The following is a 14560-nucleotide window of genomic DNA, read 5'->3' as shown; positions in this document are numbered from 1 at the left end:
TTTTGCTTTCATTGACATTGCTGCTGTACTTAATGCGCAGTGTAGGTTTCAAATGTGGTCCTATCACCCTTTTTGCCGTCCCTGCAGTCGGGACAACTCCCCCAGCCTAAAGGAGATCAGAAACGGCTGCCAGCAGCAGAATGACCGCAAACCCCCAATGCCGCTCCGCCTACTGCGCCCCGAGCCTCCTACGCCGCCTCCTGCCACTCTCCTCCCCCTCTCCGCCAACACCAGTCCTCCTCAGCCACCTCCTCCGGTCCCCTCAAACTCCAACCCGTCCATTCCCATCTCCTCCCCAACTCCCTCCCTGCCCCTCTCCCCTCCTCCCTCCGTCGTCAACTCCAGCGAGATTCTTGTGGAGCTGGAGCGAAACAACAACTCAGCCAACGCCAGGCGGAAGGGCGGGCCATCGGGAGGCGACAGCGAACCCAACCTCATCGACTGTCTGCTGGTCAGCCCGGCCGTCAACACTCTGTCCATCCAGCTGCCGGCGCAGGCCGACCGAGTGCTAGGCTGCTTCGCCCTCATCCTCAAGATGCTGTGAGTTTACGCAGAAATCTGTCACTGCTAATACGTATTAGTCCAACATTTTGGGTACACTTGTTGTCTCTTGAGTCAGACAGGAAGATCAATATTAGTTTTAACTCTGTCTCTGTATAGGCATGAATCAGCAGTTTTCCTCTACATCCAGTCTTTTTGCTAAGCTAGGCAAACCCTGTCCTGGACTTACCTCTGTACTGGACCCTCAAACACAACATTAATATTTATCCTCTCTCATATGACTCTGATGTTACACAAAGCTATTTCCCAAAATGTCAGGCTGTACCTTTAACTAAGCTCAGTTGTTGGTGAGAACTGCTAGATTCTTTAGCACTATGCTACCACGCCCTTGAATTGCAGTGAACTTCAGCTGATATCAGTTTGCTGGAAACAAGCACTTCGTAGAGGTAAATTTGTACTCCCTTCCCCAAAATGTGTTACTACACACCACACGGTCAGAGACTACAGTGGCCAAACACAAGCACAAACACAGAAGAGCGTAAACTAGGACAAAGCATTATGATTTGGTGATGACTAAACAACTGTAATTTACAGCAAGTGCAAAATAACAACAGTAGCATAGAGAGGTGAAACAATCAACTACAACACAGTAATATAACAGTATCCTATTACTGGGCAGCCAACACTATAACACTGGTGTCTAATGTCAAATTTAGTGAGGTTACCAGTAATATAGTGTTATGTTATAGCTGATGTTAGCTTTAATTTTCTTCCGCAGTGGATGATGATGGCTGTTTTCATGCGAAGACATTCCACACCTGCATTAACACTGTGATGCATTTTCCATCCAAAGCCATCAGTATACCACCTCTATTAGGCCTGTCTTTAAGTCACACATAACTAAATGCATGTTAAACTGATCACCAACGCATTCATCATAGATGAGCTGCCAAATTTTTAGCACTAAAGACACACATACATAGTGTGAATTGCCTTCACTTTGACACCAGTGTTTCTTTCTCAGTGTTTCTGTGCAAAACTGTCAGCTTTTTAGCCTGCATACCCCCTGTGCACGGTGTCAGCTTACCTGTCTGAGCAGAGTTTGACACACTGGAGGATTTTAAGCTCCATGTCTTGGATATATCATTTTTGCACAGAGACATATTGACTGCATATTGACTTTAGTGTCTGTCTCATAATTTCAACTGTCAATATGGCCAGTGACAACATTTGAAGGTGCACACAACGATACAGAAAACAGACCTAACCTGATCCGGTTCAGCCAGTCCTCTGCATTAAGAAGAACATTGGGACAAATTAACAGAAACATGTAAGGCACACACAGCCTCACCGAACCGAGACATCAGACCATTAAAAAAATCATTGAAATCACACAAAAAATATCTGTTTCTTGAAGCCTTTGAACAAAATCTGCATCTTGGTGAAGCAACTTTAAACTTACATAAACTCACATTGTAAAAACTGCCTGTCAACAGTCCGGGAAGTGGCCTAGTTTGTAACATTATGTGTGTGTGTATGCCCAAAGAAGTGAACAGTGTAAATAGGTTAAAAAGCTCCGAATGAATGAATGAATGAATGAATGAATGAATGAATGAATGAATGAACGAACGAATGAACTTCAGTGCTGATGACACAGTGTGAAAATGGAGCAGCAGTTGCGCGTGTGTTCGTGTGCATGTGTGTGTGTGTCCCTCAGTCCGGCTGTAGGTTCGGTAACCGAACAGGATGGCCTAAAAAGTGATAGTATCCAAGCGTTTGTAACAAAGCCAGTGTTACTTAACTCACAGTAATGTGATGCTGCTCTAGTTTCTGTAAAGTCAAGACGTAGCTCTGCGTCATCTCAGCGCAGATCCTGTTTCAGCTACTCCTTTGTCTTCAGCCTCACTTATCCAGGCTACACCCTCCTCTTTACATTGTAAGACTAACTCTCTTGCTGTCTGTCGTTTTCACTTTTCTTTTTGTGGTGGTCTCTGTCAGGTCGGACTACGATGACTGGAGACCTGCTCTGGCCAGCCTCCTGCAGCCCATCCCTTTCCCTAAAGAGTAAGTATTCACACACACATTCCTCAGCTCACACTTACACTGGAGGTCGGGGTTACATTTTATTCATCTATCTGGAAATCTATTGTAGCAGCGATAGAAAATAAAATTAGTATTTTCCTAAAGACTCAAAATTGAGCATCAGTCAAAGATTAATGATTCCTTATGGTATTTTAATTGCAGCATTTTATTGCTGGTAACACACATATGCTAACATTAAAGCAGCAAGAGAGAGAGTAGCGAGGGAATGGGCACCAGAAACCAAGCTAGGTGAGCAGGCAACAGAACCGGGCTCAGCAGCCTCTGTGGACATAATGGCAGAAGAAGCTAGGAAGAGACAAAGCAAGCTGTAGCCGGACAGGAGTGAATCTTACACTGACCTTACGTCATTGGTGAGAGCAGATGTTGAGCTGCTGAGCTGGCCCTCTTGCTGTTGCATAGTTAAGTAACATTAGCTAGCTTTCTGAGTCTTGTGTCGTTGCACTTACTTGATGTTTGGCAAAGTTGTCGATTTGCAAGTTTACATCAGTAATGCAATCACAACTAATGCATGTGTGCAGCAGTCTATGTTTATGACAGTGGTGTTGAAACAAATTGCATTCTGAAATTGCAGGGGCGCCAAATAGCAAGAAGTACCAGTTCTTCTAGTTACTGTCCACCAAAGTGGAACAGTGGAATAACGTTCCCCTTTTTCTTTCTTAGTTAAAGAACCTACAGGTAGGGTCAGTGATGCCAGTGTCACAGCCTCAGCTGGCCTTTTAGTTTCTTTGAGGTACAGAGCGTCAGCACAGCCTGCGTAGTGAAAGCAGCACATGAGCAGAACAGCAGCTTCAGTCCTCCATCTGTGTCAACAAAGGATGTGTTGAGGCACACAGCATTGGGTGTGGGTCATCTGGCAGAGCTCAGGACCCAACACACAATCGCTGTAGTTGCTCATGTATAATACAAGAAAAGAGACAGAAAGAAAAGAAAAAGAAAGCTGATCAGAGTGACATGTTGTCATAGTAGTTGTTGAAACTGTAAAGGTGGTATTAGCAGTAGTTGTAGTAGCAAACTGTATTTCAGTGGACAGCGTTGGTGCCTCATCATAGTCTAAATGCTTTTTTCAGAGAAATGTGAACTAGTGCACCTTTGGTTCCACTCTAAAAACAGCCAGTGCAGCCATAACCATAATCATATACTATAACCATCAGCATGGGCCCAGTGCTCCACGCCACCCCTCGCCTCGCCTTCCCTCCTGTCTCCCTCCTTCTTCCAGTTTCTCACATCACTGTCTCTGGGGATGTGTACAGTGCATGTTTCTAGGAGGGTTCTGTTGGGGCCTGGCTGTTGACGTGGGTAAAGTACCTCACCACGCCTCCGGGGGGGTCATAAACTGGAGGGGCGGCTCATCTCTCTCCAGAGAGCCCGCTTTAATTGGCTATAAGCAGCCCGGAGCCTTATTTGTAGTTGGCTGGCTGATCCAGAGCTTCATTAGCATTGACTGACCGATGACTTGTTGTTTCATCAACACTGGGACACACCTGTAGCTCACCTGCGCCACTGTTGCCTGGTTGATGGCTTCAGGCGTCATTTGGAAAGGCAACAATACTCCCCAGCACCCTGTAGCTGAGGATACAATGAGTCACATCAGTGCACACGTACATTCAGAGAGCTAGCACATACACACTGACACTGATGTGCTCAGATGAGTTCCAACCAACTGCCTCGCAAGTTTCCAGAGACTCCAAAAATGGCAGGTTGAGCCACATGTTGACGTGTACGATATGATGAAATGCACATGTGCGTCATAAGTACTTAACACTGTTTAAGCTTCATAAACATGAGTAAAACTGATGGAATTTAACTGGAGTGTGGATCATTTTGTAATTTGTGATTAGTTTAGAGTGCAACCATCCATTTGTCTGCCCTGATCTGTATCCAGTATCGCCACAGCTCACCTCTCACAACTGCTGCTGAAACACAATTGCAAGGAATCCCCACTGGGATCATTAAAATGTAATCTAAAGTAAAAAACAATTCTGAGAAGTTCACATGCTCATTTCATGTACGCACGTGCTGAAAATGAGCTCAGCACTCCCTCTGAAACATATCCAAGCTTGTTGACTGTATCCGCCAATAGAGAGTAACATTGTGCTACTGGGTCATCAGCTTAAAACCACTGTACGAGGTAGCACAAAGGGGAACTCCAAGCAAAAACATGTCAGAATGACCTGCAAAGATACTTGTTTGCACTGTTAACAACATATCTGAGCTATACTATCAGAAAAGCATGCGTTAAATTAACATTTCCCTACAGAGACAAGTTTCTTTTGTGACATTTCTCAGCTCGAAGTATTTTGGGCTGTATCTCACGCCTCTCCTTGTCTTCCCTCTCTCCAGGGCCCTCGCACATGCCAAATTCACAAAGTAAGTAACTGAGACATCATGAACTGAGTTAGATTCCAGTTTGAAAACAATCTTACATTTGTGTCTCAATCATTCTGTGTCTAAATAGGGAACTGAAGTATGTTATTCAGAGGTTTGCGGAGGACCCGAGGCAGGAGGTCAGTGTGGGCTGGTGCATGTTTGCCACTGTTTCAACCTTCAACAGTAAAGTGGGGAGATTTTTCTTTGACGTCGACTAACAGAAAAATCATTTGTGTGTATGTGTGTGTTATCCAGGTCCATTCATGCCTACTCAGTGTGCGTTCAGGTAAAGATGGCTGGTTTCAGCTCTACAGTCCAGGAGGCGTGGCCTGTGATGACGATGGAGAGCTCTTCGCTAGTATGGTGAGTGTGTGGAGACACACACGGTCCGAACTAAATGCAGGTTGTGGTTGCTAACAGCTGACCCTCCTCTCCCCTCTTCTTCCTCTCCTCCAGGTTCATATCTTGATGGGCTCCTGCTATAAGACCAAGAAGTTCCTGCTCTCTCTGGCTGAAAACAAGCTGGGTCCCTGCATGCTGCTGGCCCTACGTGGAAACCAGACCATGGTAGAGGTATGCTCATGTTTGTGTTTCTATTAATGCTTCGAGCAATAACTCTAGCTATCTAACAACAGCTATAATTCTGTCTGTCAATAGATAATTGTATTTATTCTGAATGGATCCACATGGCCTCTTGGTGCATTAATGTGCGGTAGTTTAGTTTATTTACCATTTTGTGCCATTGCTCTGCTGTTTGTTCTTCTGAGGTTGTTATTATAAGCAGTGGAATGCAGAATTGTTGTAAGGGCTATTTCAGCAACTTAGTTTTTAATGTCCAAATCAAAGCAGCAATAGCCAAAAATATTGTCCCTAGTATGGGTCAAGCTCCGTAATGCAACCGGTGACATTTTTTGTTCGATCCCTAGTTTATAAAACAGGCTTTATCTTAGGAATTTAGTCTTCAAGCTCAACCCAAGAGGACCCTGATGACATCATCAAAGCAAACAATGGCTGCTTCGAAGAATCTAAAATATAAAATATATCTCCCTTTGCTCACACCTTTTTTGACTTACTACATAATTCCCTATGTGCCTTTAATGGGTTTGATGTCTTCAGTATTAATCTACAAGGTAGAAAATAGTAAGAAAAACCTTTGACAGAGAAGGTTTGTCCAAACTTTTGACTGGTACTTCAGTGTCCCTCTACAGCATGTATGTGTCTACATGTGTGTCCAGATCTTGTGTCTGATGCTGGAGTACAACATCATTGAGAACAAAGACACCCAGCTTCAGATCATATCCACCCTGGAGAGCACTCAGGTGGGCCTCCGTATGTACGAGCAGCTCTGCGACCGACAGAGAGAGCTCAAAGAGCTGGTGAGTTACGGCTCCAACACACACACACACACACACACACACACACACGCTCAGAACTTTATTAGGCACAGTGAGGCCTGAAGTAAACATGGTGCTGTTCTTTTTGGCCCCTGCAGTTCTTGTAGATCTTGAACTAAGAACATCTTGTCCAACTCATCCCACATTTCTGTTGGGTTCAGCCTGCTGGAATGAAGGCCTCTGCAGGAAAATCAAGTCACCAGCTTCTCATTACGTGCAAATTCCTGAAGTATGTGGCCTACTTGTCAATTCACAGCTCTGACGCTGTGCTGACAGTAAATGAGCAGTTTACACGACCCGGAAGTTGTTGTCCTCACTGGCTAAGACGAGAACAGGAGGAAGACACAGGGTTCCTTTAGGAGAATGCTGCGGTATGACCAGTGCCGCCATTTCCTGTGTGGGAACATGAACAGAAAAGCCTGTTTTTTAATGGTACAGGGTAGAGTTTGTTTAGGCGGCCACAGGCCTGGTGATAGAGCTGGTCTGCGATTGATTGTTCCTAGGTCCATACCTAAGAGCAAGACACTGAAAGCTGACTTGCTCCCATTTAATATGTATGAATATGTCAAAAAAAAAACAAAAACTGCTCTTTTCGCTTTCAGTGGAGAACCAATTTTGTGGGTTCCAAACCAATTTATTTTGGTTGTAATGCTCCAAACAATTCAAAATTCTGTAAAACTTTTCTGTAAAAAGTGGAAAAGAGGTTTTAGAGGCACGTAAGGAAGAATCCTCTCTACAACTTTGGATGTTAAGTACTGAAGTTATTCCAGAAAAGTACAGAGGCTTTGTTGGTGTTTCAAGCTTTTGGTTGATGTAAAACCATCATCAGGTAGAGGTGTCAGGAAACAGCAGCTAATTGAAGCTGTAAGCAGCATTGAACCTAAACTATTAGTCTAAACTATTTGTAATAGCCAACCTACAGTAAATGTATATAAATATATGTCTTGGAAGCTTTTAGACCATCGTTCAACCATGGTTTAAATCTGCTAATGGCTATACTTACTGTGATCAGTTGTTTTCCTTTCAGCTGCTCTGTGTTGCTCGGGGTCCCCACAGCAAATCATCTTTTTCCATCTCGCTGGCAAAACGGGCCCCGCCCAACCCAGCATGAAAATCAGATTTCATGATCCACATATTTGATTTGGCTTAGGCTTTTACACCGAATGCCTGACGCAACCCTCCTCAAACTGTGAGGGACCTGCAGTCAGGTCAAGTGACTGTGGTGCAATTTACTGTCATCAATAATTTTTCGATGTTGCCAAGAGATGAATATCATTTTCAAGAGTTGTCTCCAACTTTTTTCAGCACGACAGCCAGGACATTTGAAATGATATGCCACAGAATTTGCTTACGAAACTTTTGGTGTTTTCGCCGTCCCACGTTGTTGTGAACCTAACCTCTTTTGTTAGATTCTTCCTCATTTTTGACAGAGATCATTGTAGTTAGATTTGCTCTCATCTCACCTGTAATCTTTTTGGGGAATCCATTACATGCCATAAAGGCAGTTTGATGTAATAGAATTGAAGTTTTATGATTTGTTTTGGTTTTTTTGGCTCAGTACACAAGCTTTGCTAATCTTAAGTTTGCTCAACACTTCAGTTTCTTTGTTGCTGCTGTGTGAAAATTGCTGGAGCTTGTCTGGGCCTGAAATGCTGGAACAGTAAAGATCAGACCAGTAACAGTAACTGGGCCTCTCAGCTCAGTCTGTATGCTTCACACACTGAGTCACAGCCACTTGACTCTGTCTGCAGAACTGAGCTGTTCATTTATATGTGGAGGTACTCCAGGGCGGCAGCCACTGAACGGATTCTGTATACACTTCAGCATAAACAAAGACAAGTCATAGACGTGTGCTGTAGCACGTACAGTAAAGAGATGTAAATGTTACGCAGCTATGTATTGTATTAATTCTACCTGTATGCTCAATACAGTATTTATTTTCTCTGTTTGTCCACAAATGCCACATTCATGTCATGTAAGAAAACATGGGAACAACTTGTTTGGAAGTTTTCTGTAGTCCTTGTTCCTGAATTGATTTTTCTCCATAAATACACTGATAGTACTTCTAACATCAAGTTTAAAATATGGTTTTGTTATATTTGAAAAATCAGGTGGAAAGTATTTAGTTAGTCCCATTTCCTCAACATGACGTGAACGCAGCATGTTGCAGACCTGCTCACACGCACCATCTACTGTCTGACAAGGTTCCTGCAAGGCATTGAGCTCAGACGCCATCTTTTTTTCTGTGTCTTTCCAGCAAAGGAAAGGAGGCCCCACCCGGCTCACTCTGCCCTCAAAGTCCACGGTGAGCTTGCACTGATGCCTTCACTGCTGCACCGTTTTCACCTTTTCTGTCCTAGCCAGCATCAACTACAAGAGCGCATTCAAAATATTTGCTTTTACTATTGAAACATACAATATTTCTTCCTCAACCTTCCACAGGATGCGGACCTGGCCCGCCTGTTGAGTTCAGGTTCTTTTGGGAACTTGGAGAACCTGAGCCTGGCCTTCACCAACGTCACCAGTGCCTGTGCCGAGCAGCTCATCAAGCTGCCTTCACTCAAACAGCTCAACCTCTGGTCCACACAGGTAAACGTGCACAGGAAACAAACACAACTGCCAACACAAGCGCACAAGTAATCGAGTGGTCTCTCGTGAGTCGTTGTCTTATATGTGTCCCGTCTTGTTCTCTTCTTTCTTCCTTTAGTTTGGGGATGCAGGGTTGAGGTTGCTATCTGAGCATCTGGCCTGTCTTCAGGTTCTGAACCTGTGTGAGACTCCCGTCACTGATGCTGGTCTGCTGGCTCTCAGCTGTAAGAAACCACACACTAAATGAAGACTGTATTCTATAGAAAACTGTGACAATGAGCAATCTGAAGATTGGCTATCTTGGCTACAAGTGTTTTTGTATATAAAAAAGCTGGAATACAAGGACAAGCCCAGAGTTAGCATGTGAACTATGTTGATGGCTAATCACAACTGTTTGCCTTTTTCAGCCATGAAAAGTCTGTGCAGCCTGAATATGAACAGCACCAAGCTCACAGCTGACACATATGAGGACCTCAAGGTAATAATGCCCGACAGCTCCTATCAGATGCAGTACTTCTATATTTGTAGTATATTCTTGTCAGTAAGTGTGTTCCATGGTTTTGACACAGTTTCCATTTGTCTGTTTCTTCCCCTGCAGGCCAAACTGCCCAACCTGAAAGACGTCGATGTTCGGTACACAGAGGCCTGGTGATCCACCACGCTCACACACCCCCCATGCATAACTGGACACACACATAAACACATGCACACACTGCACACAGGCTCAGATCCATAACATGAAAATTGAGCGGTGATGCCGTCTTCATCGCCGCCATGGTTAGACCAGGAACTCTGACATCATCCCAGCGTGAGGATCACCTGATGGACCCAGAACATCTCTGATGCATTTACATCAGAGGAGGAGCCTTCATCAGCTTCATACGTCTTCACCAACCCCTGTAGTGACGCCATCTCCAGGAAGGAACTGTCCGTGTCAGCATCACTTTTTTTCTAAATGAGAAATCTTCATGGATCTTGCCGCTCCCCTTACTTCTGTCACGGATGTTTCAAGGACCTTGTTTTTACCGACATGATCAGAGGACATGCAAGGACCCACTATATTGTGACATAAGGGACCCTTTTCTCTCTCTGTCTTTACCCTTTGTCCTGTCTTTCATATACGGTGTCCCAGTTTTCATATTCAGTCTGAATCCAGCTCTCCAGCCGTAGCCCTCCCACCTCCGTGTGTCTGTGACATGAGGAAAACCTGAACCGGCCCTCCAATCAGAGCCCTCCTCTCTTTTTCTCTCTCCCGCCCTCGCACGACGAAGGCTGGACACAGCAGCTCACATTCCGCTCCGTCTTTGATCCGACACACAATGTAGCTCTCCAGACAGACACGTCGAACTGTTCACCACCTCAGTCCTCGCTCTCGCCATCGCTGGCTTTAGTTTTCAGGTTCCAATTCGGGTCTTTTATCAAGTATTTCATTGGGAAAATGAGGTGCTACCTCAGAGAAAAGAAGAGTTGCAAGAGTGTGCCTATTCCTCCTTCTCGACACGTTCACACACAAAAAAAGAAAACGGTTTTTATCAACTTGAATGAACATATTTTTCCAGACATCTGTGCTTTCATATATTGTGTGTTTCTATATAAAACATAAATATGAAGATAACCCCCAGGGATGACATTTCAGAAGCATTTTGTGAGCTCCGCAGGAAAGTTTAAGAGCGATGGCAACATTTGTTCTTCTCTCATTTGTTTTCAGTGTATATACTGATGATCTCCCATTACTATTTAATAGGGCAGTTGTGTAGCAGTAGCTGGGTGGTCTGGGACTGCCTGATATTTATAAGTTGTGTCTTTCAAGCCTCCTTTACTCTGTCTCTCCTGGATTTTGTCCTGATAAATGAAGTACACGGGCCCTGTTGTCCTTTTTTTTGCAACATGTAACACAAGAAGCCAACCGAGAGGGCGCCCACACACGGACCCCTCTGCACCATGCCATGGCGGTAACACAGACCTGTAAAGCAGACTGCAATAATTCTAAAGTGGACCTGTACACAAGACTCATCACCAGCTGAGAGTTGTATATTTTCATATCCTCTGCTATTTCCGGGCTCTGTTTGAGACGGGTTTGAGAAGAAGAGCGGACACTTGCCAAACATCCTCATCAGATCTTTTTTTTTTTTTTTGCTTTGTGCACTTGTTTCGTCAGGCCAACGCGAGCGCGGTTTCAGTTCTGATCGGTGTTTCGAGTGGAACCTGTCACGACACTGGAGAGACAGTGACGCTGCTCGGGGTCGCGTTCCTGACCCCCGCCCCTCTGACCCGTTGAGGTCAGAGCGAGGAGTCGCAGTGCCTCTCGTGGAGCCGTGGATGAGTGGTTATCTTTTTACCTGTCACGCCACCTGTTTTGAATTGTTCTGCTGTATTTATATTCCGCCATAATACATGGGTGACATTTTTAGGCTTTATGGATGAATAATTCTCATCACAGGATGGGACAAAGTTATTGTACATATTCTGTCACAGTGGGCTATAAGGGACAAAAGATTGGAAACAGGCACCTTTCGGCCATATTTGCCCATCTACATTCCCTCAAAATGTTGCCTTTTTATTGTGGCAGCATTTCATATGATGTGGTAACTGCCCTGACATACTGCAAGTCTGTCAGAATCTCTTTTTTCCTCTCTGTCTACATGTGGTTTGGCTTGATTTGGCTTGTGCCAGTGGCCGTAGAAAACACAAGTCAGATTTCCACCCTTTTTCCAGTCAGCCTCGCTCTGACTGCATCCATCCGTTTTATTTATTCGTGTCGACCTCCAGAACGCTCCGAGTGTTCGTTGAATCAAGGCAGAAGCTGCAGCAGAGGAAAGGATGCCGTCCACTATTAGATATTTTGTTTCCTATTTATTGGGTGCCATGACAGTTTTCTCTTTGCCCTGTAGACTCAGTTTGTGTACGGCCATCTTGGGGTCTGCCTTTAGGACCTTGTGCTCTCTTTCATATCCTGTATGATGTATATACGAGTGTATATAGTCGTCTCCCCTCTTCCTCTCTTAGAACCATTTTGAAATCTTTTTTCTTCTTCGTTCTTTTTTCTCTTTCTCTTGGCCTCCCTTCATTGGCGGGCTTCTGTTGCCTTCATCTACGTGTGTGTTTGTTGGTGTTTTTTGTTTTTTTTTTCCACACAAAGTGCACTGTAATCTGACAAATTATGTTTTCATTATATCTTTCCAGTGTCTTTGATTTGATCACTTTAATCAAACATTTGTTTCCTGTGTTCTTGTTGTGTAGTTTTTTTTTTTGTTGTTTTTTTTTTGCATGTACATGTTGCTGCATCATCTGGTATTTTTATTTTGTAATTTTGTTTTATAAAAGGTTTGAAACATGATAAAGGGTCTGATCACTATCTCACTGAGGTGAAGGACTGAAATGGAGAGATCCCATCGAACTGTTATCTGATTGGTTGTTGCCAGGATCTACCAATGAGCCCTGACAAATCCGACTGGTCAAGGCAGAAAGGGTTTGAAAGAAAGGATTTTTTTAAAAAAGCTTAGAGCATTACTCGTACTTTTGGACTGAAGCTGCCCCCACATGTAATCCTTAAGTTTGAGCATTTTATCACCTCATGCTGATGGTTCTTGTTTCCCCAAGAATGTTGTTCTAATCCTGCCAGATAATCATATCAGAGGTGGACCACACTGACCGGCCATTATCATGTTTAAATAAAATTGTCGGTCCCACACATCAGCGAAGTGATCATTTAGCGTGACTTCACTGTACTTTTCTTTTATCTTGAATGTTTTGTCTGGATGTTTTAAAGGAACCGTTTGACATTTTGGAAAATAGGTTTTGGGATGAGAGCGGGATGAAAAGATTGACATCAATGTGATGTCAGTCCGTTTACCCTGTGGCTACAGCCAGCATCTGGTTATCTTATCTTAGCATAAAGATTGGAAACTGGGGAAACCAGTAGGCCAACTCTGTCCATTTTATATCTTGTTTGTTGAAGAAAAAAGTGGAAAAAGTCTCTGCTGGTTGCCTGGCAACTTCATACAGTGTTGACAAGACTGCAGGAAGTCACTGCGTCCAGCCAAGATACAGTCCGGCACATGTGTTTTACATTTTTTTTTTGGACAAAACCAGGCTAGCCATTTCCTCCTGTTTCCATGCTAAGCTAAGCTAATCAGCCTTCACATGTCAACAAATAAGAATATTTAACAAAATGTTGACCTGTTCGTTTAAAGAAGTGGGCCGTCTCGGGGAAATCCTGTCACTGAACTCATCCCACAGATTTTAGGCCATTCTGAGCTGCCACTCGCCCAGTCCGGGTGCCGGCGTGTTGAGGTTCTAATGTAAGGTTTTTGTATTACTGTAGAACATGTAATGGTTGAATAGAAACGCCTCTTCTGTTCTGTCATGTCTCCGTATCCTGTGGAGCTTACTGTGCTTTGCTTTCCGTTCCCATCCTGATTCCTCCCTCTTGTCATTATCTCCCTGATGTTTTTTATTCTACACCGACTGTAAAGAGTTTCTACCATGTCCAAGTTGTGTACAGCTGTGCTCGAGTCTTAACAGTTGTTATGGAAGGAACAGGGTCAGATGTGGCACAGCCTGACAAATCTGACAGACTGAAAAAAAACTCTCTTTCCCATAATTCCTTGCAGTAAAATCTTTTTTGGCAGCTGGAAAAGGGGCGCCCATCATGTTTCTCTCTATTTTTCAGTCTTTCTCCGCATTGATCTGCTTCTCCTGCTGAGTTATTATTATTGCTGCTGCTGCTGCTCTGTGGCTGTTGTAATAAAAATACAAAAGATCTTCAACAGGAAAAATAACAACTATGATGTGAAATAATTTCAATCAAAAATAAATTGTCTGTGAATATGTTTCAGCTGTGTGTGCCATGTGTGCTTTTTTGATCCTTTTACAAGACAAAGGTCATTAGAAATGTAATTATCCAGTGCTCTTTCATTAAATCAGACATGTAACTCCTCTTCTTCACTGATGCCTGTAATTAATACAATACTACTGTAGTCACTTAACATCTGGCCACTTCAACAGTTTTGTTTGTAATACATTTCAAAAGGTACATGAAAAATCTAAAATGCATGACGTTTTTTATATATATATCAGTCAGACCAACAGTCCAAACCTCAAAATAATCATTTTACTGTCATTTAAGACAAGATAAGCAGCATTAGAGAAGCTGAAACAACTAATCAGTTGTCAAAACAGTTGCTGGCCCATTTTTGACAATTGACCAATCAACTAATTGATTCAATGAATAAGTGTTTAGGCCCATTTTATATAAACAGTTGTATTGCTTGATAATTTGCAATGCATCCATGTTTGAAATCATTCATCTGTTTTGTATGCAAAATCTTGTTTTCTAAAGTGATGATAACTATCAAACAATGAGTGAAACCATTCCTGCAGCATCCTACTTTAAACAGTGCTGGGCCATCAGAGAGCCTGCTCCAATTGTGGGGTTTTGACAGTTACATCACACAGTATTGAGTGCGGCTGAAAAATAGTGTGAAATGCAATAAAATATTGGGATATTGAGTCTTTCCTCTGTTGATAACAGCCTGCTAAACTATTACTTAAACTCAACAGCATGAAGAAATGCAAAATATGACAGTGAAAGTAATATGAAAGAA

The 14560-nt window shown here is 43.4% G+C and overlaps 1 protein-coding gene across 1 annotated transcript in view; it reads left to right on the top strand.

Moving 5' to 3' along the window:
• cmip (c-Maf inducing protein) overlaps positions 1-13789 on the top strand; it is a 43226-nt gene extending 29437 nt beyond the window's left edge. Inside the window, exons 10-21 of the mRNA XM_070971684.1 lie at positions 88-540; positions 2500-2565; positions 4945-4971; positions 5060-5108; positions 5227-5334; positions 5428-5544; positions 6207-6347; positions 8623-8670; positions 8808-8954; positions 9073-9178; positions 9362-9432; positions 9553-13789. Coding sequence (XP_070827785.1) covers positions 88-540; positions 2500-2565; positions 4945-4971; positions 5060-5108; positions 5227-5334; positions 5428-5544; positions 6207-6347; positions 8623-8670; positions 8808-8954; positions 9073-9178; positions 9362-9432; positions 9553-9606 — 1387 coding nt within the window. The 3' untranslated portion in view covers positions 9607-13789. The remainder of the gene's footprint in view (positions 1-87; positions 541-2499; positions 2566-4944; positions 4972-5059; positions 5109-5226; positions 5335-5427; positions 5545-6206; positions 6348-8622; positions 8671-8807; positions 8955-9072; positions 9179-9361; positions 9433-9552) is intronic.
• The last annotated feature ends 771 nt before the right edge of the window (positions 13790-14560 follow it).

Source organism: Chaetodon trifascialis, chromosome 10 (genome assembly GCF_039877785.1).
Source record: "Chaetodon trifascialis isolate fChaTrf1 chromosome 10, fChaTrf1.hap1, whole genome shotgun sequence".
NCBI classification, from domain to species: Eukaryota; Metazoa; Chordata; class Actinopteri; order Chaetodontiformes; family Chaetodontidae; genus Chaetodon; species Chaetodon trifascialis.
This window is presented reverse-complemented; position numbering and strand designations above follow the sequence as displayed.